At 36.9% G+C, this 23,664-nt stretch overlaps 1 protein-coding gene across 7 annotated transcripts; it reads left to right on the top strand.

The window, feature by feature from the left end:
- Positions 1–1,584: 1,584 nt before the first annotated feature.
- LOC133287626 (transcription factor GTE6-like) lies at positions 1,585–22,550 on the top strand. 7 transcript variants are annotated; one of them, XM_061485265.1, is made up of 9 exons: positions 1,585–1,677; positions 1,996–2,195; positions 4,228–4,443; positions 8,764–8,841; positions 9,200–9,424; positions 9,588–9,686; positions 9,860–9,918; positions 21,786–21,936; positions 22,110–22,550. In XM_061485265.1, the coding sequence occupies exons 2-9, from the start codon at positions 2,070–2,072 to the stop codon at positions 22,251–22,253; spliced, it is 1,098 nt and encodes a 365-aa protein (XP_061341249.1). In that variant the 5' UTR covers positions 1,585–1,677; positions 1,996–2,069; the 3' UTR covers positions 22,254–22,550. The 7 variants fall into 7 exon arrangements, with proteins under 7 accessions (XP_061341249.1, XP_061341252.1, XP_061341253.1 ...); XM_061485268.1 differs by having other exon boundaries at positions 1,591–1,677; positions 2,070–2,195; XM_061485269.1 differs by having other exon boundaries at positions 1,598–1,677; positions 2,098–2,195.
- The last annotated feature ends 1,114 nt before the right edge of the window (positions 22,551–23,664 follow it).

Raw genomic sequence — 23,664 nt, 5'->3', positions numbered from 1 at the left:
TGGCTAAATAGTTACATAATTATATCTCAAGGCTTGGATTGATTGAAAGAATTGATACGTTGCTGAAAATTTATTATGACAATTTTGTAGCAGTCTTATTTTTAAAAAATATTAAATATTCTAAAGATGCTACACATATGAAATTAAAATACTGTTATTAAAGAATAAACTTAGAAACATAAGGTCTGTTTGATTATGTTTTATTTTATTTTTTGGTTCTTGAAACTGTTTTATAAAATAATTAATGATATGAGTATTTTATATTTTTTATTGAAAATTAAAAGTCTAAAAATAAAATAAAAATAATTAGAACATATTCTCTAAATTTAATTATAAAAAAATAAAAAATAGATATAATTTTGATCAGTGTTATAAACCCGACCCAAAACTTGGCGAACTGGTCATCGGATCTGGTCGAGTAAAGCATCAAACCGGTCATGCACCGGACCTTGTCAAACTCGGTGACCCAGTCGGGTCATGAATTTTTATAAAATAAAAAAAACCAAAATTGTTTAAAAAATGTAGAAATCATTTTAATTTTTTTTGTAACTTTATTTGCTAGTAGTATACTCTTTTACAATGACCTCAAATTTCAGCTTCCAATACTAAAACAATTTGCAGAATAATAAATTGAGAGAATGTGACATATATCATTTCAATGTAGATTAATCAGAAAAAAATGAGTTCACAACATCTGACCTTTTAAATGTTATTGAGAGTTATACTTATAGAAATTCTTAGTTGCAATTTAAATTGATATAGTAATAGCATGTATTTTCATTTATTTGTGCTTCATGAAATTGTAAAAGTGTGATTGAGTAATTTTTGAGTTTATTTAATGAATCTTGTTTAACTCATTTTAGATATATATATATATATATATATATATATATATATATATATATATATATATATATATGATATATATTATATATATATAGGATCCTTTGACACCGGTGTCAAAGAAAAAGTTTGACACCTCATATGAGAACCGTTAGATTAAAAAAACTCAACGATTCTGATTTGTAAACATGTGACACCATTGATTTTTTTTAATCTAATGGTTCCCAGATGAGGTGTCAAACTTTTTCTTTGACACCGGTGTCAAATGATCCTGCCTCATATATATTTATATATTCGAGTCAACCGACCAATGACCCAACAAGTCCGACCAATAACCCAGTAATCTAGTATCCCGACCGGGTCGATGTCCGGGTCGGGTTTAATAACACTTATTCTTATAACTATTTTTACAAAACAAATATTATCAAACAATTTTTTTATCTTTTTATTTTCAAAGTTAAAAAACTATTTTTAGAAATAGAATTCAAACGTACCCTATGGATTGTCAGTAAAACATCTAATTTTTTAGATTGTCTGGTCATCAAATCTAAAAGTTAAAACTTTTTATATAATATTAATATTAATATTTAAGTATGTATTAATATGTAATTAAATTTTTTACACTGATAATGTATTAAAGTAAATTAATAAACATAATAGTTTGTCATAATTGATCCCTTCATCTTTTTTTCTTTCTTTAATAAATTTTGCTAATCCTGCAAGCAACGACGCCGTAGGCCCGAAAACAAGCACTGTGCAATTCCAATTTTAACTCTGCTTCCCTTGTGTCTGCAGGAGCATCTTGCTTTCTCTTTTAACTCTGCTTCCCTTCTGGTACTAATCTCTCTCTCTGTCTCTCTCTCTCTCTTTGTTCCTTCCCCTTCTTGATTCTCGCACACACATAGCAAGTGGCTCTTTGTTGTTATTGAATTTTGAAATCACATCAGTGACTGAGGTGAGACGAAGAAGCATATCTTAATTTTTATTTTTTATGCATAAAGTAGAATAAAATGATTCTGTTGCTTTCAATTTGGTCTGTTTCATTCACTTCCTTGCTGTTTCCAGTGGTAGATTTTTTATTTTATTTTTTTCTTTCTGGAACTGTACTTACTAGTACTTTTGTTGTCTGCACTCTCTCTCTCTCTCACCAAGTGTGCTGCTAAAAAAAAATCTATCACTTGCTAAAAAGCAACACATTTGTATTGCATCTGGTGTTATCGTATCAGATGGAAACATTTGATGCATCGATTTCAGAGCCGGGTAATGTTGCAATAGGAATCCCTAATGGCGGTTCAATTCAAATAGAGGGTTTCAAGCATCGTGTTGACGAGATAGTTTCAAAGGTTGATAAGGCAAGTACTATTAATGAGGATCATTTCATTTCACAACTAGTGTATCATATGCCTAGTTATCTGTTAGTTTTAAACAGGTTGTTTGATTTATATTTGTGAGGTTATATTTTAATCTTCATAATCCTCCATTGTGCTTTTACATTTTTTTCCCCTCCAAAATTAGAATCCACTCACGTGTATGTGACAAGTGACAACTAATGGATATTATGTAACTTTGGTGGCTTGTATATAGGTAGTTAGCATTTAGCAATCAGAAAAGACTTGAATTTTGTTTTTAATGATAGGTTTTGCTTCTCTGTAAATGGTACCTGAAAATGCTATTGTCTATGTCTTGCACTTGAGAAGGAAGCATTTTGTGTTTTTGGTATGTATGGTTACATAATAAGGTATGCTGCTGCCTCTGTAATAGTCCAACAAGTAATTGTTCTCTTGCATTTTTTAAGTTCATGCCATTTGCCACAAACCACAACTAACTACTTTTTGCCAAATGTATAATCTTTAGAGATTGAAAATGTTGGTCTAACTACTGCTTTGTGCTAGCCTCACTTATTAGTAGAACTGTTGAATAGTATGTATCGGATGCGTGATTCGTAGACATTTAATTTCAACACACAGAAAAGCTTTAGTATAGGACTTGTTTGTTCATTGCAAAATGCAGTTTTCAATAGGGTTGTGATTTGTGATTAGACACCAAGTAATGGAGCTGCATGAGGTCCACCATTGCTCTAACTCTTTAAATGTTTAAGCCTCTTAGGTAAAATTACTTATATAAAGAGTTTAGAGTTTATAGAGACTATAAGAGTAAACATATACTGGCTGTTAAACTATAATGGGAGGTATTCTTTGGGGTCTGGGTTTTGCCATGTGTTCAATAAGTAGGATTATTTGCTGTCTTTGCCTTTGGACATAGGCTAAAAGCTGAACCATGTTAAATTTGTCACCTTTTTCTCATTAATTTAATGTTTCATCTCTTTTTTCCTATTTTAGGCACAAAATTATCATCACACACAAGTCAAAAAATGCATTATTGCATATTTTTGTTAATGATTGGATTTAAAGAACGCAAGCTTTTCTTGTCAGGGATACATGATATGCACGATCTTTAGAATAAAGCATAAAAAATGACCTGTATCAGGCAAGAAAAAACATGAAATTATAGCTATCATTTAATTAGATTCATTGCTTTATGTGTTGCATCACATAGGTTGTGCAATGATTCTTAAAATACAATGTTGTTTCTACCTTTATCATACAGTTGTGTGTGTCTATGTGTGCACATAGATAGATAGAAGATATAATCGTCTAGTGTTGTGGGAAATTCAGTCTTGAATGTAGAGAAGAAACTGAGGACCAGGGAAAATGGTATTGTTAGAGAAAATAGAATAATTTTCATTTCCTTGATGAATGTTTGCATTCAAGGACATGAAAATTTCTTGGTAGTCAGCACAGAACCTCTTGTGCATATACCTGTGCACTTAACAATATATTTGTTCCCAGTAAAATAATATTGATTTGATGAGAACCACTTAAACCTAAGCCACAGTTTGCGAACAAAAAGATAAGAACTTCTCTTGCTCTTTACACAATCTTTTAGCTCTACCATAGTTTTAATTTCAATCTATTAGTTGAAACATGAGTCATTTGTAATCATTGTCCTAGATGCTATATTTGTGATTTTGGTTATGCAATTAATTGATATTGGTTAGAGTGAATCACACAAAATTAGCATTTAAATTTTATATCGTTCACTGACCTTTCTGCTATTAAAAACTCTTCTACCTCAATAATGGTTCTGTGAAGTTATGTTTGAAAAGCTAAAATATAGATTTTGGTAAATCCTATAATAAATGTTTAATGGAGATTTTAATATTTGAAGAATGAAATATTTCCTGTGTTCTTAGCTTTCAAGAGGCTTTTACGAAGATTTTAATCTGTTTGGTCAGTCAAAGGTGCTGCCTTTTGTCTGTTTATGATTGCTCTTGCTTAATTTTATGCTTATAGAAGTTTTCTGTGTTATGGTTTTTTCTTGCAGCTTGAGCATAAAGTGCATGATATAGAAAATTTTTACTTGACCGTGAATAAAAAGCAAACAAGCATGTCTAAAGGTAACTCAGCTACAAAGGATAAAGATAAGGAGAAACTTGTTCCTAGTATTAAGAAGCAACAACAGGATGCATCACGTAGAGAAGCAGCTGCTACAAAGCGAATGCAAGATATTATGCGCCAGTTTGGCACAATATTACGCCAGGCAACTATTCTTCTTTTACTGTTGAAGTTTGTGTTGATGTGCCGTGGTGGAACATGTCAGCTGTGCGCACCTATGTGTTTATTTTCTATTTCCTTAGAAAACTTTTGTTTTCCTTTGAGTTATGATCCAATTTGAGTTATGAGATTGTGAATACGAGGAGTTTTTGTGGTTTTTGTTTATTTTGAGACCTTTGCCCTGTTATTAAGTACCTTGTTCTTTCCACCCATTGTCATGTAATTTGGAATTTCTTCTGCATCATGTTTCAATTTGGAATTTCTATAGTTATATTTTTTAATGTTTTAACTTCTATTATTTTTTCTTTTCTTCAAAAACATAGGTTTGGTTCCTTTTTTGTGCTTGTCTTCTTTTTTCTGATCTATCAATGGCCTTTTTTTGCATACAACAATTTACTATGTTGTGTAGGTCATGCAAATATGGCAAAAATACTATTGTGAAGGGGGAATTTCTTTTGTGATGATATTCTGATAAGAACTGGATCAAATAGAGTTTAGCGCAACCAAACACCAAAATGGCTCAGAGAACTGGATTTTCTATGATATATCAGTAAATGAAAAGTACAATAATAGAGACAATTTGACAGTAATGGAAGAAGAAAGAAACTGAAAGGTAAAATGTTTCTGGAGTAATTCGAGAGGCTCCAGAGGTCTCTCTCACTTTGGTTTCCCAGCCCAAAATGGTCCCAATTTCCCAGTCTACCTCATCCCTCATGCCTCACCCTCCTTATAACCACTTAACCAACCAATTCAGCCACGTTAGCATCCAGCGCTCACAGCATGTGCCTCCCCTTACCTCTAACTGAATTCTTTCCATCTAGAATATTCCCTGCCACCTCAGCTAATCCGGATCCTCTGTGACACCTTCTAGTATACACCCTTAGAGGTGTCCTATAAATACTCACCCCTACTCAAGGTGAGGTTCATCTTTCAAGAGCCTTATGCTTGGATCCCATTGCTCGAAATGCAAGGGCCAACTAATATGCAGTGCATGATGAGCTCCACCTGGATCCTATCCTCATATTGCAGCAGTTCCATCGTTCTATAAGAATCTTGGGATGCACCATCCCAAAAACTAGCTCAAATGGTGGAAGTGCTCAAGGCCTTATGAATCCCAAATTAGTTGCCCATACAACCAATGTGGGACTTCAAGTTCTATACCTTACAAATGGGTCCTAACATTCCACCATGCTCAGCAGCCCCGGCGCCCACGCGGGCTGGCTTTGCGTTAGTCTTTTATTAGCCCCGGGCGAACACTGCAATGTCGGCGTCACCACCCGCGCTGCTCGATTGCAACCGGGAGACATAGTGGAAGGCTCTGATACCATATGATAAGAACCTTGGGATGCACCACCCTAAAAGCTAGCTCAAATGGTGGGAGTGCCCAAGATCTTATAAATCCCGCATTAGTTGCCCATACAACCAATACCTTGCAAATGGGTCCTAACACGTTCACAAGAATTTTTTTATCGAATTCCAAAAACAGGTCTTCGAGCTCCTTCCAATTATTTACTAACCCATATGGCGCACTTTCTGTCCATTGAAGGTCCACTAAATATCCTTGACAATCATTAGAAATAGCCTTAATTGTAGAGTGTTGTGAATCTTCCCGTAATGCCACTTCATGACCATTAACATTAACCTTCAACGTCAGCTGGTTGAAATCAACCTTTATTCCCCCCAATCTCCTTAGCCAATCCAATCCCAATATGACTTCAGCACCTGCCAATTCAAAGATGAATAAATCTTGTTCAGTCACCAACCCCTGAATTTGAAGTTCGATTTGTTTGCACACAACGTGACTTTGAACCTTGTCACCATCTCCTACCTCAACTCTATAATTCGGGGTTTCACCGATCCTCAAATTCAAAAGCTCAGCTTGGGTAACATTACAATGATGATTAGGGTTCCATTTCTCTTTACATTTGAAACACATCCCCCTTCGCATTCGATCTTGTAGCTCATTTTGTGTCATTCGTCGCCCTTCATTCTTAACTCTGCTGCTACCAACGCCTTAAACAACGTTAGATTGTGTGGAACTAGCATTGACACGTGTATTAGAGGTCGTACTCGTGTCACCAGCTGGCGTAGAGATGGACGCTTGTGATTCGCTAGCCTGGCCTCCCCGATTTAAGGTAGTCACATGTTTAGCACTTGCAGATGAATAAGAGCTTCAGTTGGGCTGCATAGAGCTACCAAACCCAGCCTATCTTCTGCTGGATCCAACCCCAAACCCATCATTGACCCGAGCCCCATTTCTCTTTTCAAGGAGAGTCGTCTCCTTCATCATCTCTGTCAACGTAGGTGGGTTTTTCTACAACATCTCTGTATGATAGCTTTCTGCAACATCCATACCATTGCATGGAGGAAACTCCAGCTTAGGAGTTGGCCAATCAACGTGATGAATGTCTTCGTCAAAACTCTCTTCTGATTCCGTCTATTCAGAACTCCTTCTGTAAGAGCGACCCTGCCGATGATGACATTCACGACTAGATCTTACCCTGCTTCTCTGATCCTGTAGCAAGAGCTGCACGATCCCATTCAATTTTTGTTCTATTCTGCGGAAGTGTTCTTCTGTCAGCTCCTCACTCCTCCTCATCATCCCTTCTATCATCTCGAAGCGATTTTCCATGTTGCATATAAGAACCATTCAAAGCACCCCTAGTATCGGAGTGCTCTGATACCAGTTGATGAGAACTAGATCATATATTGGAGTTTAGCACAAACAAACACCAAAATGGCATAGAGAACTGGATTTTCTATGATATATTAGTAAAGGAAAAGTACAATAACAGAGACAATTTGACAGTAATGGAAGAAGAAAGAAACTGAAAGATAAAATGTTTCTGGAGCAATTCGAGAGGCTCCGGAGATCTCTTCCACTCTGGTTTCCCAGCCCAAAATAGTCCCAATTTTCCAGTCTACCTCATCCCCCATGCCTCACCCTCCTTATAAACACTTAACCCAATTCAGCCAAGTTAGCACCCAGCGCTCACAACAGTGCCTCCCTTTCCCTCTAACTCAATTCCTTCCATCTAGAATATTCCCTGCCACCTCAGCTGATCCTGATCCTGATCCTCTGTGACACCTTCTAGTGTATACACCCTTAGAGGTGTCCTATCATATTCCCAAAATAATGTGATTATATATTGAATGGAGCATAGGTGCACATTCATTATTTAAAACATATATGGATGGTTGCAAATGCCTACTTTGGAACTGTGAAATGGGGTTTCAACTTTCAAAAATAATAAAATTGAAGATGATGTAAAAAGTGAATGGAGCATGGGGAGTACCTGCCCTAGGTAGGATTTCTGATTATAAACATTTAGGTTGGATTCCAATTAGTTTTGATTGGGAATACTCGAATGTTTGTATCTAGGCTTCTATTTTTTTTTTTTTTTTTTTGTGTTTTGTGTTTTGTTCTTTGTTTTTGTTTGTTTTTTTATTTGACCAACTTTCAGTCTATTTTTTTTTTTTTTTGCAATTTAACTTATCAAGCTTTCCGTAGTTGGATTGGGAAATTTCTCTTTCATTTGGAATTGCATGCTGAATATGCAAATATACACATGCCTTCAATGGCTTGTTGACCAGGTTCTAGATCTTTTCCAATAAAATGGAGAAATGAATTTTATGGTGCCTCTAATTTTTAATTATTTGTTAAAAACCAACTTTCATGTGTGGCATGCCTCTATTTATGAAGATTTCTATTCCCAGAACAATCTACACAAAATATTAGTATATTTCAGCTGGTAATGTCATGTGGTGTGATTGTGTTAACATTCCTGCAAGAACCAGCAGATGCAAGAAAGAGTAGAGAAGAAGAAAATAACTCTAGTGAATGATTAAAACGCACATAGGAGAGGACAGAAATATCCTCCCAAGGGTTTCCTCTTCTCCACAGAGCAACTGCTCAATTCTAAGAATGAACAAATTGGGAACTGACTCCCTATTAGCCTTTTCCTTCCTATTTAAGCCACTAACTACTTTATAGACTCCAACTATCCTTCAACCGCCTAACTAATCCTGTGCCAACTGCACGTGTTCTGCTTCCTTGTCTTCCTACTTCGTTCTCCTAGATCCAGGTTTTCATGTCATTAGGCTAAGTCGGTTGGGTACATCATATTGCTTTTCTTTCCTTATTCTTCTGGGGACCTTTTTTTTTTCGTTTTTAATTTATGTAATTTTTGTTGCGGTTGAGCCCATGCAATTGGGTGAAAGTGTTTTGAGTACCATAAGGCTCAGGTAGAGCAAGTCTTTGTCTCTTTTTGAATTAGTTCTCTGATTATTGGTCTTGTTCCATCAGATTACACAACACAAGTGGGCTTGGCCTTTTATGCAACCTGTGGATGTAGAGGGTCTTGGTTTACATGACTATTTTGAGGTATGGTTCATATATGCCTTCAAGTTTCCCAATGTTAGATTTCCATTAGTGTTGCCTTTATTGGGGTATTTCATTTTCAGAGAGACTTTAGAGCTTGATTATATTCTTTGTTTTGAGGTTTTCTTATATTTTGTCGTGTTACACTGTTATGAAACTCTTTCCCTTTTCTTTAATGAATATATCTTACTATTCAAAGAAAGTGAGGCTTTTTTGAAATACATGACACATATTTTTGGTTGTGGCTTTTTAAACACTTAACTGATTGAATCTTTCATTCAGCGCCGTCTGTTTCAGGAATCTGATTTTCCATATCTCTTTAAATGCCTTTTATTGATATGTTGTATTTGGTGCGTGTTAGGTCATTGACAAGCCCATGGATTTCAGTACCATTAAGAATCAAATGGAGGCTAAAGATGGTACTGGATATAAGCATGTTCGGGAAATATGTGCTGATGTGAGGTTGGTTTTCAAGAATGCTATGAAATATAATGATGAAAGAAGTGATGTTCATGTGATGGCAAAAACTTTGCTGGCAAAGTTTGAGGAGAAATGGTTGCAACTTCTGCCTAAAGTTACTGAAGAGGTAACTTAATTCCAACGAATTGTTTTCTGAGACCAATTTGTATGATGGAATTTGATTACTAATTGAGCAATGTTATGGTCCTATTTTCATTTTGGAGACTCCTAAGATTTTTTCTAATTACATGTCTTGATACTTTCATTGTCTGGGGTTTATTAAATTGTAGGAAACAAGACGAGAAGAGGAAGAAGCTGAAGCAGAGTTGGCCATGCAGCTTGCTCAAGAAGCAGCTCATGCTAAAATGGCTAGAGATTTAACAAATGAGGTATTCAAAAGAGGTTTAAAACCTTATTGAGTGGTATAATATGGGGCCATGAGTAATTTTATCAAATAATCTATACGCTTTTTCGAGCATATAAACTAATAAAAGATACGTCTAAAATGAGAATGTTTAAGCATATGAAACTGCTTAATAAATTGTACTTTGTATATTTTCAGCTGTTTGAAGTTGATGTGCATTTAGAAGAGCTACGAGAGATGGTTGTTAAAAGATGCAGGTTAGCTCTGTTACATTACGTGTTTCCCAAAATATAACCTATGTGATATATTTTGGCCTAAATTTTTGTATGTTCTTATTTATGAAATTGTATGCACGCTCTGTGTGATAGTTCTGGGTAACACATTTCATGATATCCAGCTCTTCATCCTAGTTCTTATAATTCTTTCTATTATTATTAATATTGGGTCGGGAGATGTTTTCACCCTTATCCTTACAAAGTCACCGAGCGTATCAGGATTTATCCATTTTTATTATCCATAAAAAAAGCCTCCGTTGTTTTTCTCCATATTGTCATGACTTAGATAATTTTTGTGGTTAATTCATTCTTTTTCAGTTGTGAACATTGAAAACCTAGTCTCAAATAAGTGCTGATTTGTTAATGTTAAAAAGCAAAATATACAAAGTTACCAACTTTAGTTTATGTACTTATCGAACCAGATACCATATATTAATTTTGTCATATGTTTGACTCTATATTTAAGTGTACAATTTGGATTTCTTTTGGTAGTTCATTCTTAAAAGGTACTTATGCCCTTATTGAAATATAAAATAATTGTTTTTTTTCTGAATTGATACAAATGATTTACACTGATAGGGAGATTTATACAAGAGAGAATGAGAAAAAATAGATAAAGATGACTCAACAATGAGTCATTAGTCCTATCCACTAATTAATAGAAAATAAAAACGTATCCACTAATTAATAGAAAATAAAAATGGAAATATTTTAATCCTAATTTCCCACGCTCCCCCTCAAGTTGGGAGTTAAATGTTGATCTTTCCCAACTTGTCAATCAAGTCTTCAAAGGCTGTAGGCCCTTATTGAGGATATCTATAGTTTGCTCTTTGGTAGGAACATACATCATACACTCACTTCCATTGTCTAATTTTTCTTTGATAAAGTGGCGATCAACTTCCACGTGCTTTGTTCGATCATGGTGTACAAGATTTTGAGCAATGCTGACAGCTTTCTTGTTGTCACAATATAGTTTTATTGGTAGGGAATATGATATTTTCAACTCTTCAAGAAGTCTTCTCAACCAGATTCCTTCACAAACTCTATGAGCTAAAGCTCGAAATTCTACTTTAGCACTACTTGTTGCAACCACTGTTTGCTTTTTGCTTATCCAAGTAACCAGATTTTCCCACACATAGGTGCAATAGCCTGAAGCAGATCTCCTGTCCACTGATGAACCTATCCAATCTGCATCAGTGTAGATTTCAATTGTCCTATTATACCCTTTTCTAAAACATAATCCTCTGCCTGGAGTGTTCTTGAGGTGTCTAAGTACCCTAAAGACTGCAGTTAGATGTTTCTCCTTGGGTGAGTGCATGAATTGACTAATTATACTCAGGTCGCGTGTGGGATAAGTAAATTAGTTTGCCAACCAATCTATGATATTGCTCTTTATCCACCTCGTTCCCATCTTCAATACCTAATTTGGTATTAGGTTCCATAGGTGTCTCAGCAGGCTTACACCCTAACATTCTTGTTTCAAACAAAAGATCTAGAACATATTTCTTTTGTGTGAGAGTGATGCCTGCTTTGCTCCTAGTGACTTCCATACCAAGGAAATATTTGAGAGTTCCAAGATCCTTCAGATCAAACTGAGCTGCTAGATACTTCTTCAAGAAGTTTAATTCCTCACTATCATCACCTGTAAGAACGATATCATCTACGTACACAATAAGAATAGCAATTTTACCATTCTTAGAGTGTTTGTGGAAGAGAGTATAATCAGTCTGTGCTTGAATGAAGCCTCTTCTTCCTTTGACAACTTGTGTGAATTTTTCAAACTATTATGTAGGAGAATGTTTCAACCCATAGAGAGACTTTTTTAGTTTACACACTGATCCATCTCTCTTTTTAAAGCTAGGGGGGATCCATGTAAATCTCTTCATGTAAATCACCATTTAGGAACACATTTTTCACATTTAACTGTTGCAGAAACCAATCTAGGTTAGCAACAAGTGATAAGAGAACTCAGATGGTATTGACCTTAGCAACTAGAGCAAAAGTCTCATGATAGTCTATTCCATGAGTTTGGGTGAACCACTTCGCAACCAATCTTGCCATGTATCTGTTGAAATTTTTTGCAAACACCCATTTGCATTCTATTGTCTGTTTTCCCTTTGGTAGGGTCACTATCTCCCAAGTTCTATTTCTTTCTAAAGCATTCATTTCTTCAAAGACAGCATCCTTTCATTTTGGATCATTGAGAGCCTCATCTTTGAACTGTCCAACCTAGTATTGAAAGCATGAAACCCCGGGGACAACTTTTTATATGAAATATGATTAGAAATTGGATGAGTAGTATAAGATCGAGTACCTTTTCTGAGAGCAATGGGCAAGTGTAGATCATTTTCGTCATGACACTCAAGTGTCGGGGTGCTGGAACTAGAACTTGGTTTAGAATCCTGGCAGTGTAGAGGCTCTGCTCTGGGTTATTCACACTTTGAGGAGGCTTTCGCCTGCTATAAACTTATCCCCACTTTGAGGAGGCTCACAATGGTGAGGATTCTGTAGCTCCCATGACTGATCTTCATCTGCTCTTATGGATTCCCCCTGAAGAGAAGTCACGGGAAAGAAAGGTTGAGTCTCAGAAAATGTGACATCCATAGAGACAAAGACCTTACGAAAAGAGGGTGAATAACAATTATAGCCATGTTGAGTAGGAGAATAACCAATGAAGACACACGGGAGATACTTAGGGTCAAGCTTGGACCGTTGATGAGAGGGAATATGGACAAATACAACACAACCAAAAAACTTGGGAGGTAGAGAGGAGATGCCTCGGAAGGAAGGGAAGGTGCAGAAAAGGCTAGAAAGAGGAGACTAAAAGTTGAGAGTCCGGGATGGCATTCGATTGATAAGGTACGAGGCAGTGAGAATGGCTTCCCCCCAAAGGTATTTAGGAACACTCATAATGAACATAAAAGCCCGAGCAACTTTAAGGAGATGTCGGTTTTTTCTTTCTGCAACTCCGTTTTGTTGGGGTGTGTCAGGAGACAAGCTTTGGTGAAGGATGCCATGTTGTGAGAGATATTCTCCAAGAATAGAGTTAAAATACTCTTTGCCATTATCTGTACGAAGAATTTTTATAGCAACTTGGAATCCGGTTTGAACGATGGCATGGAATTTTTTAAAAATGGATGCAACATTTGACTTATCCTTTAGTATACCCAACAAACTTGAGAGTGGTCGTCAATGAAGGTAATGAACCATCGAGCATCTGAAATATTCTTTACACGGGCTGGACCCTATATGCCACTATGAATTAGAGAAAATGGGGAAGAGTCGTGGTGAGCTTTAGAAAGATAATAAACACAAGTATGCTTGACAAGTTGACAAATATCACAAGAAAACAAAGTAAGACTTTTATTAATAATTAAGTTTAGTAACAACTTTTGAAGATAGGTAAAATTGGGATGGCCTAGCTTATGGTGCCACAACATAACATCATTACATGAATCAAAAGGAAACATGGTCTTTTTCCACAAAAACAGCTTCATGAGTCACATCCTCCTCGAAGTAGTAAAGTCCACCATCCTCTCTAGCACTGCCAATCATCTTTTCCGAGTCCTATTCGTGAAAAACACAATATGTGGAAAGAATTTAGCAAAACAATGCAACTCAGAAGTCAGCTTGGTAATGGAAATGAGATTGCAAGCCAGAGAAGGAACATGAAAAATTGATGTTAAATTAATCTGCTCAGAAAGTTTAATTGTTCCGTGTCCGTTGTGGGTCTTCCGTCAAAGGAGTTCAGTGATTATTTGCTGGGTCTCGTCCTAGATCTTCTCTCAATCCGTTGTGGGTCTCGTCCGTTCAAAGGAGTTCAGTGATTATTTGCTCTCTGTGTTTCCGTTCCTAGTACTGGACAATAATTTTTAATTGTTTACGTGATTTCTTGCAATCCTTTGCTGTTATCTGGTCTTGTTTATTTATTTTTTGATTTCTTGCAATCCTTGCTGTTATCTGGTCATCGTTGTTTATTTTTTGTGATGGAGGGCTTAGGTAGTGCATCCAAAAACATTACCGGTGTCATCTCCAGTACTACCCCATCCATTACAACAACGAAACTGACCGGATCTGCTACTTAGAAGACCTGGTCTACCTCAGTTAAGATCTGGTTTACTGGTCAGGGATACGGTCAACATCTCACAACTAAGTCTGCCAATACTTCAAAAGATCAAGCAGAATGGGAAAAGATTGATGCTCAACTGCTAAGTATCCTTTGGCAGTCCATTGATCCGACAATTATAGACATTTTCATCTCCTTTGAGACCTGCTGTGACGTATAAGAGGAAGCTAAAAACCTTTACACCAATGACATTCAACAGCTTTATTCAATTGTGTCTCAGATAATGGAAATCTCTAGAGTCTCGCATGGAAACTTATATTGGTAAGATTCGTTCTTTGATGCAAGAATTCTTAGCCATGTTACCTCATGCTGCAGATGCCTCTGCGTACAAAAAGCAGGTGGAGCGCTTCTTTATGGACGTAACCCTCCCCGGTCTTTCCGAGGAGTTAGAAAGTGTTCGTGAAAATATTCTAACCAGTGCTGAGACTCCTAGCCTGTCACACACTTTCCAGCGCCGTCTGAATCTTAAGGATAAATCAACAACTTCCACACATGTGCCAGCTACCGATTCCACCGCATTCTTTTCTCGTTCCAATGATTCCAATTGGAACAGTGGACGCGGTCGCGGACGTGGCCGTGGACAGGGTGGCCGCGGACAGAGGCCTTGTTGCAATTATTTCCAGAATCTTGGACATTTTGAAGAACGCTGCTACAGGAAGTACCCTGACTTGAAACCCCCGACTGCCAACTTTGCTCAGACTGATGTTACACCACCTTCTATTGGATCAGTAACTCTTTCAAATGCCGACTATGAGGCATTTCTCAAGAAGGTTTCTTCTCAGCATCCTCCTCAAGACACTGGTAATCATGTTGCTTGCCTTTCTCAATCATCTCTTAGGCCCTAGATTATAGAATCAGGTGCTACTCATCGCCTTTGTGGTAATAAGGATCTTTTCACTTCACTCTCTTATTCAAATAACTTACCCTCTGTTACTCTTGCTGATGGAACTAAGGCATCTGATCGTGGAATCGGGGAAGCCAACCCAACTCCCCTTTTAACTTTGAACTCTGTTTATTATATCCCTGGCATTCCTTCTAATTTAATCTCTGTTAGCCAGTTGATTCATTCTCTTTCATGTACTGTTACCTTCTCTAAACAATCATTTTCTATGCAGGATCCGGGTACGGGGAAGACGATTGGAGCGGGCATTGAGTCACGAGGTCTATACTATCTGATTGCACCACCTTCTCCAGTAGCATGTTCTCTCACAGAGTCTCCTGAGCTAATTCACAGTCATCTGGGTCATCCAAGCCTCTCCAAGCTCCAGCATATGGTTCCTTTTTTATCCAGTCTTAAGTCTTTAAATTGTCAGTCTTGCCAGCAAGGAAAGCACACTCGCTCCTCCTTTGCTAATAGAGTCAATAAAAGAGCTGATGCTCCCTTTTCTATTGTTCATTCTGACATTTGGGGTCCGAGTCGAACAATGTCTGTTTTGGGTTTCCAGTATTTTGTCACCTTTATTGATGATTTCTCTCGTTGTACTTGGGTTTATTTAATGAAAAATCGTTCTGAATTATTTTCAATTTATCAAAAATTTTGTGCTGAAATAAATACTCAATTTGGTGCTTCTATTCAAATCTTGCACAGTGATAATGCAAAAGAATATGTGTCTCTTGAATTTTCTAATTTTTTGGAGAAACGTGGGACGTTACACCAGACCACTTGTCCACACACTCCATAACAAAATGGAGTGGCCGAACGTAAAAATAGACATATGGTTGAAACTGCATGTACCCTACTAATTCATATGAATGTTCCACTCCGTTTTTGGGCAGATGCTATAATCACCTCTTGCTTTCTCATCAATTGCATGCCCTCTTCTGTACTTAATAATGAAGTTCCACAAAGTGTTTTATTTCCAGGAGTACCTTCCTATCCTCTACCTCCACATGTATTTGGATGTACCTGCTTTGTTCATGATCTTACTCCAGGAAAAGATAAATTAACATCCAAAGCTTTCAAGTGTGTTTTCCTTGGATACACTCGTTTCCAAAAGGGATATCGTTGCTACTCTCCTGATCTCAAGTGTTATATTGTTTCGGCTGATGTCACTTTCCTTGATCAACAACCTTTTCATTCTATCTCGTCTCAGATAACACAAGTTGATCATGTTCTTCTTGTTCCTTGTCTTGATTTGTCTTTACCAGTTGCAGGTGACTCTATTCCGGAGGAGCTACCCCTTGCCTCCATCCCTGAGGACCGTCCTTTTCTCACCGATTAGCGTCGTCAGCCTGTGCCTCCAGCGGATTTGACCCTTACTGACTCACCGCCTACTCCGGTCGACTCTTCCTCTCCGGATCCTCCATCAGAGATTACTCCCATTGCCCTGCGCAAAGGTATTCGATCCACTCGCAACCCTCATCCACTTTATAGTTTCTTGAGTTATGAGACTTTCTTCACCACATTTTACTTTTGTTTCTAGTATTTCGTCTGTTTCTATTCCTAAAACCACAGGTGAAGCACTATCTCATCCGGGTTGGCGTCAGGCGATGATTGATGAAATGCAAGCACTTCACTCCAATGGCACATGGGATCTTGTTCGTGCTCCTCCTGAGAAGTCGATTGTCGGTTGTCGATGGGTATTCACTGTGAAAGTTGGTCCTGATGGCACTATTGATCGCCTCAAAGCTCAATTAGTGGCTAAAGGATATACTCAGATTTTTGGTCTTGACTATGGGGATACTTTTTCTCCTGTTGCCAAGATGGCCTCTGTTCGTCTGTTTCTTGCACTTGCTGCCATTCATCACTGGCCCCCTTCTTCAGCTTGATATCAAGAATGCCTTCTTACATGGTGACTTGCAGGAGGAAGTATATATGGAGCAACCACTAGGTTTTGTTGCTCAGGGGGAGAATTCTGGAATGGTGTGTAAGCTTCGTAAATCTTTATATGGTCTGAAACAGTCTCCTCGGGCTTGGTTTAGTCGCTTCAGTTCTGCTGTTGAATCCTTTGGCTTAACCAGAAGTAAAGCTGACCATTCTGTCTTCTATAGACATAGCTCTTATGGCCAGTGCATCTATCTCCTAGTTTATGTTGATGACATCATTATTACTGGGAGCGATCAAGTTGGGATTGATCAGTTAAAGAAATACTTATTCAATCAGTTTCAGACCAAAGATCTTGGCAGACTTCGATATTTCTTAGGGATCGAAGTGGCACAGTCTAGGCAGGGTATTTCCATTTGTCAGAGGAAGTATGCACTAGATATCCTAGATGAGACCGGTATGTTGGGATGTAAACCTATTGATACACTTATGGATCCTAATGTTAAGCTGTTACCCGGACAGGGGGAGCCATTGGCAGACCCTGGTCGTTATCGCCGATTAGTTGGAAAGTTGAACTATCTTACTGTGACAAGACCAGACATCTCTTTTGCAGTTAGTGTGACAAGTCAATTCCTTGACTCTCCTTGTGACTCCCATTGGGATGCAGTTATCAGGATTCTTCGGTATATCAAAAGAGCACCAGGAAGAGGTTTATTATACACAAATAAAGGAAATGCAAAGGTATCTAGCTATTCAGATGCTGACTGGGTAGGTTCTCCTTCAGACAGACGATCCACCTTGGGATATTGTGTTCTCCTTGGAGGAAACTTGATATCTTGGAAGAGTAAGAAACAAACCTTGGTCGCAAGGTCAAGTGCAGAGGCGGAATATCGGGCAATAGGAAATGCAACCTGTGAGCTCATCTAGCTAAAACAATTGCTTAAGGAACTACATCTCTGTGAACAGCAGCCCATGAAGCTCATTTGTGACAATCAAGCAGCATTGCATATATCCTCTAACCCAGTCTTTCATGAGAGGACCAAACATATAGAAATTGACTGTCACTTTATTAGAGAGAAGATTCAGTCAGGAGAGATCGAGACAACATTTGTCAATTCTAGTGATCAACTTGCAGATGTTTTCACCAAGGCTCTTAGAGGTCCCCGAATAGATCATATATGTAACAAGCTGGGAGCTTATGATATATATGCACCAGCTTGAGGGGGAGTGTTAGAAATATTAGATATGATTTGATTAGATTTGAATAGATTACTTCCTATCTGTAAATATTTTCGGCTTCTCACTTAAGCCCATTAGTGTCTCCATATATTGTAACTTTTTGTATTAGATTAATATATAATTGAATACAATATACCTTCATATTATTTAAGTTTGTTCTTGTGTGAGGGGGCGTGTTGAGATATATAGTCCCACATTGGTTGTATGTGCAACTAATGTGGAGTTTATAAGGCCTTGGGCACTCTCACCCTTTGAGCTAGCTTTTGGGTGGTGTATCCCAAGGTTCTTTACATGGTATCAGAGTCTCGTGTCCCGGGTTCAAACCTCGCCGCTCCCCACTTCTCTTGTGGAATTTCTTAGCACAGGTAGGCTGGGCCTGTTGCATCATCCACTCTTAAATCCCAATGGGCTCTTGTGTGAGGGGGCGTGTTGAGATATATAGTCCCACATTGGTTGTATGAGCAACTAATGTGGAGTTTATAAGGCCTTGGGCACTCCCACCATTTGAGCTAGCTTTTGGGATGGTGTATTCCAAGGTTCTTTACAGGGTTGAATTAGTTCTTTACATGGTATCAGAGCCTCGGTGTACCGGGTTCAATCCTCACTGCCCCCCACTTTATTTCTAGTGGAATTTCTTTCTTCGCACAGGTAGGTGGGCATGTGCATTGTCCACCCTTCAAGCCTAGTGGGCTCTCGTGTGAAGGAGCGTGTTGAGATATATAAAATCATTAATGTAACCTCACCCAATAGCTTAAGCTTTTGGGTTGAATTGGTTCTTTACAATAAATCAGTTGATAATTTTTGTTTAACTTGTTGTATTGGTAAAGCTCACCGTTTGCCATCATCACCTTCCACTACTGTTTACAGCAAACCATTTGAATTGATATAAAGTGATTTATGGGGCCTTGCACCAATAAAATCCATTATGGGATACCTATACTACATTTCTTTTGTTGAGTTTTACATGGATATACCCTCTGAAATAGAAATCTGATGCACTTCAAACATTTAAAAATTTTCACTCCTTCATTACCATTCAGTTTCAATTGCCAATTAAGTCCATACAAACTGACTGGGGGGGGGGGGGGGGGGGGAATTCGGATCTTTCACACAACACCTTTCTCATGGGATCAACCATAGAGTAGCTTGTCCACACACCCATCATCAAAATGGGGTTGTTGAACGCAAACATAAACATATTGTAGAGACTAGTCTAACCATGCTGTCTTCTGCCTTTTTGCCAATGCAATATTGGGACTATGCTTTCCTTTCTGCTGTGCACCTTATTAATATATTGCCAACAGCTTCTTTGGAGTTTCAAGTTCCTTACACCAAGCTATTCAACATAGTTCCAGACTATAAATTCCTTAAAATTTTTTGTTATGCATGCTTTCCTTTCCTTCAACCTTACAATAAACATAAGTTGGAATTTAGGTCCCAAGTATGTCTATGATACAATTGAAATAAAAGAAATGCAAAAGTATCTGAATATTCCTCTTTTGTATTGATATTTTCAGAATAACAAGCAATAAAAGAACATTACATCTGGTTCTCCATAGTGCTGCTATGGATCAATGTTTGAAGGAATGAAAATAACAGAAGAAAATAACAAGAGATGCCCCTGCATACTCTTAAGAAAACTACATAACAACCTGACCCCTTCCAGATTTACATTCCAGGACTAAACATATGGAATTGGACATCTTCTTTATTCGAGAACGAGTACTCTCCAAAGATCTGTTTGTTTCTCATGTACCTGCATCAGCCCAGCTTGCTGATACTCTAACCAAACCATTATCTGCTCCCAGATTTGCTGAACTAAGGAACAAACTCAGAGTTATGGATGTTCTTCAACTCCAAAACTGCTGAGTTTGAGGGGGCATATTAGCATATAGCATATAAATATATAAATGATTCGTTTGTTTGTCTGCACCTGTATTAGTGCATCTGTATTAGTATAGGACACACCTGAATATATCTCTGTAACTAATCTGTTAGAGTTTGTTGTGCTGTTAGTATTGGGCCTTTATCTGTTAGTATTGGGCCTGACTCATGATATGAGTCAGCATCTATCTCTATATATAGCTCACTCTCTTTGTATCTGAGTTAGTCTAATAACATCCTACAGATCTTTTAAACACTTCAATGGATTCTCTCTCCTCTTACTCTATCTCTCTCTCACATTCTTCTTTATTAAGTATATCCTCCCTCTATTTGGGATAAGTTATACTTACCACCATTTTTTCTTATCACTTCTTACTATCAAATCTTAACAGTTGATTTTCGCCAATTGAACGATTATAATTTATTGAGAATTAATAATTAATTAAAAAGTGTTACCCAATAAATTATAATCGTTAGATTGGCGAAAATCAACAGTTAAGATTTGGTGGTAAGAAAAAATAGTGTTAAATATAACCTCCCTCCATTTAAAATTGCTGTTTAGTCCATGAAAATGGAAAACTGGCTTTTAGCGATGAAGCAGAAAAAATGTACCAAAAAAGAAGCAGAAAAATGTTGCCTTTGACAAATTGTGAAAGTGGTATAAAGGATCAGAGTAAACGCTCATTTTGGTTATCCAAAGATATATCTGACATCATTTTTTTCCTCCAATTATCAGTAACATTGCATGGGTCCTTCAAGATAATTAATGCCATTAGTTTGACCATTCTTCAAATTTGGAGACCCTTTCAATTTCATAGAAAAAAATGTGACATTGCTTAAAGGACAATTTGATGCCTCGTATATCTTGGAGGACCAGTTTGATATATTTGTAAATGGAGATCCAGCGTAATATATCACCTATATCATTTTGGAGGTTTAAAATGGACATTTATCAAAATCATTCTTTGGCCACATTGTTTTTCAGCATCTTCAGGTTTGACCAATTTTGCCACTCGTTTCTCTCCTTAAACCTGAATGTTGTTACTCTTATCACTTATCAAATAATATGACTGACAGAAACTGGTTCAAGATTGTTCAAGGAAAGAATGAAATCTTATTGATATAGCCTCTTCCTTAGGGTCCAAATCAAACCCAGAAGTCTGTTGGAACATTTACAATGAAAGGTTTCCCTCTTTTTCTCTCAACTCCAGGGGATTGAGAACCCTGGTCCTCTCTACTCAACTCATCAACTAACTACCTTCATATACATTCTCCTTCTTTATTTATAGGGGAAGGTTATATTTACAAACTCTTACAAATTACACTATGTCTGACCGGTCATATACTAACCAAGAGTGTATGACCGGTCATATACTAACCAAGAGTGTATGACCGGTCATACTTAGTATAATTTGAAAAAAATGTTTGTAAACGGATCTTTACTTATTTATATCCTACCCTGCTACTGCAGTTAGAGGCTAACTAACTATAAACAACTTCTCTAACAACTTTAGCTACAAAGCCTAACTAACAGAGGCTGGCCCACTTGGCTGTGTGGGCCCATCATTATTTCTTCCAACATATATTTTCCTAATTAGGGGGTTGCTAAGAATGACCAAATATATATATGCTGCTTCGTTAGAGAAGTGTTTTTCAGAACTATAGAAACTTGATAGCATGTCTAAACACAATTAACTTATTTGTTGAATAGTTCTGCCCTTCCGTAACCTCTGCACTGCCCTTTCCCCATCTGCATTCAAATTACTTTTTTTCTTCTCTAAAAATAGCTTTACTTTGTCACTTCTAGAGAGATAAATTTGAGAAAATTGCTTGCAGAAAAACGTCAACTGAAGAAAAGAGAAAGCTTGGAGCTGCTCTCACCCGATTGTCACCCGATGATCTTAGCAAAGCATTGGAAATTGTTGCCCAACATAATCCAAACTTCCAAGCAAATGCTGAAGAGGTGGATCTTGACATGGATGCTCAGGTCATTACATATATATCTCATTTCTAAGTATCACAAGACTCACATTTTCAAAAACGTAAATGAAAAGAAAGAAAGAGAGAAATAGAATTGTTTTTACTTGGATTAAATTATTGCTGTTTAGCACAAATTGATATAATGAGTATGTTAATGAGTATATTGTGTTCCTTAAGCAGAGCGAGTCTACCTTGTGGAGCTTAAAATTTTTTGTTAAGGAGGCATTAGAAGTCCAGGACAAGAAAAACAACAAACGTAAAAGAGAGTTATGTGATGCTATTGCCATAGCCTCGAAGAAGACCAAGAAGGTGCCCAAAGAGTAATGATGATATGCTACTTTTAGGTTGTCTCCTATGTGGGATGATGCCCTGGTGTACTTTTTTCTTGGAAAATGGCAAAAGTTGTGTTGCTCACTTTAGTTTCTTATGCCAACCACAGCCTTTTCCAGTTGCTCCTTTTTGCTCCCAAAGAAATCCTTGAGATGCAGTCCAATAGTCTTAAATGCATTTGCTCTTGTCCTTTGGTTCTCCCTGACCCTTTTTTTATGTTGGTTTCCCCCGTGCACGCGCGCGCATATATATATATATATATATATATATACCATGTACTTTGCATTTCCAATGGTTAAATAATAGAGTAAAAATAGATTATGCTAATTTTTTTTGTTGTCCTTAATATATTGTGAGTTGCTGGTTGATGTATTTAAAGATAATACATGAGGAAAGAATTGAAAATTTTGGGGGAAAAAACAGAGAAAAAGGAAATTGAAAAATAAAATAAAATAAGATAAAGTGGCCAGTATTTTTTTAGGTCAGGTGGTGGTTGTATGTCCAATTCTCCACGCATACATGGTTTATGATGCACTTTCAAATTTTGAGAAGCATTGTGAATATGGTTGATCCTAACTCGATGTATGAAGAGTAGGGGAAAAAAATTAACGACCAGTGCATGATTGATCCTTATAAAATAAATTGAAGATTCAAAAGAGAATAATTATGAATATTGGATCAAATAAATACTTAAAAGAGGCTTCGAACCAACAAAAGAAAAGGAGGCTTCGAGAATATCTTCAATATTTTTGTAATACTAAAATTTCACTATATCAATTGCTAAAATTGGAAAAAAAAAAATATCTAAATTTATTTATTTTGTCCATCCTTTTATGTTTAATCTCATTTGTGTTTTTTTTCTTCTATTTTTAGTAAAAGAGTATCTATTCCTATAGCATTGAATATATGCTCCTTTTGCACAACTTGCCCTAAAGGGGAGCATGATATTATGACTCACTAGAGGGAGGAATGTTAAAATAAATTTAAGTATGCCTAGGAAGTCTTACATTAGTTTTAAAAAAAATCAAGTAATGATCATATAAATAGAAAAAGATCATTCATTCGATTTATTATGATTTATTATATGACCCATTGATGAAAATATACATTGCAAAGGGTTTTGAGCTCAACATACCATTCTAACAATTTTGTCTTGATGAAAGTATCCATAGCAAAGAGTTTTGAGCTCAGCATACCATTCTAACAATTTTGTCATTCTCCAACTGAAGGCAAATTAATTTGCTTTATAGGTTTATTTATTTTTATGAACCAATAACATATTAAGAAATACAACTTTATCATCTGATATGGATAAAATATGATAGGCCCATCAAAGGCCCAAATACATAAAACAAAGGCCCAAACTCACAAAGCCCAGAGTGGGGCGCGATGTTTTACATCACGC

The sequence above is a fragment of the Gastrolobium bilobum genome, unplaced genomic scaffold, assembly GCF_033153095.1.
Source record: "Gastrolobium bilobum isolate Gb01-03AN ecotype WA unplaced genomic scaffold, APGP_CSIRO_Gbil_v1 utg75586, whole genome shotgun sequence".
NCBI classification, from domain to species: domain Eukaryota; kingdom Viridiplantae; phylum Streptophyta; class Magnoliopsida; order Fabales; family Fabaceae; genus Gastrolobium; species Gastrolobium bilobum.
Note: the sequence above shows the minus strand (reverse complement) of the source record. Positions and strands in the feature narration are given on the sequence as shown.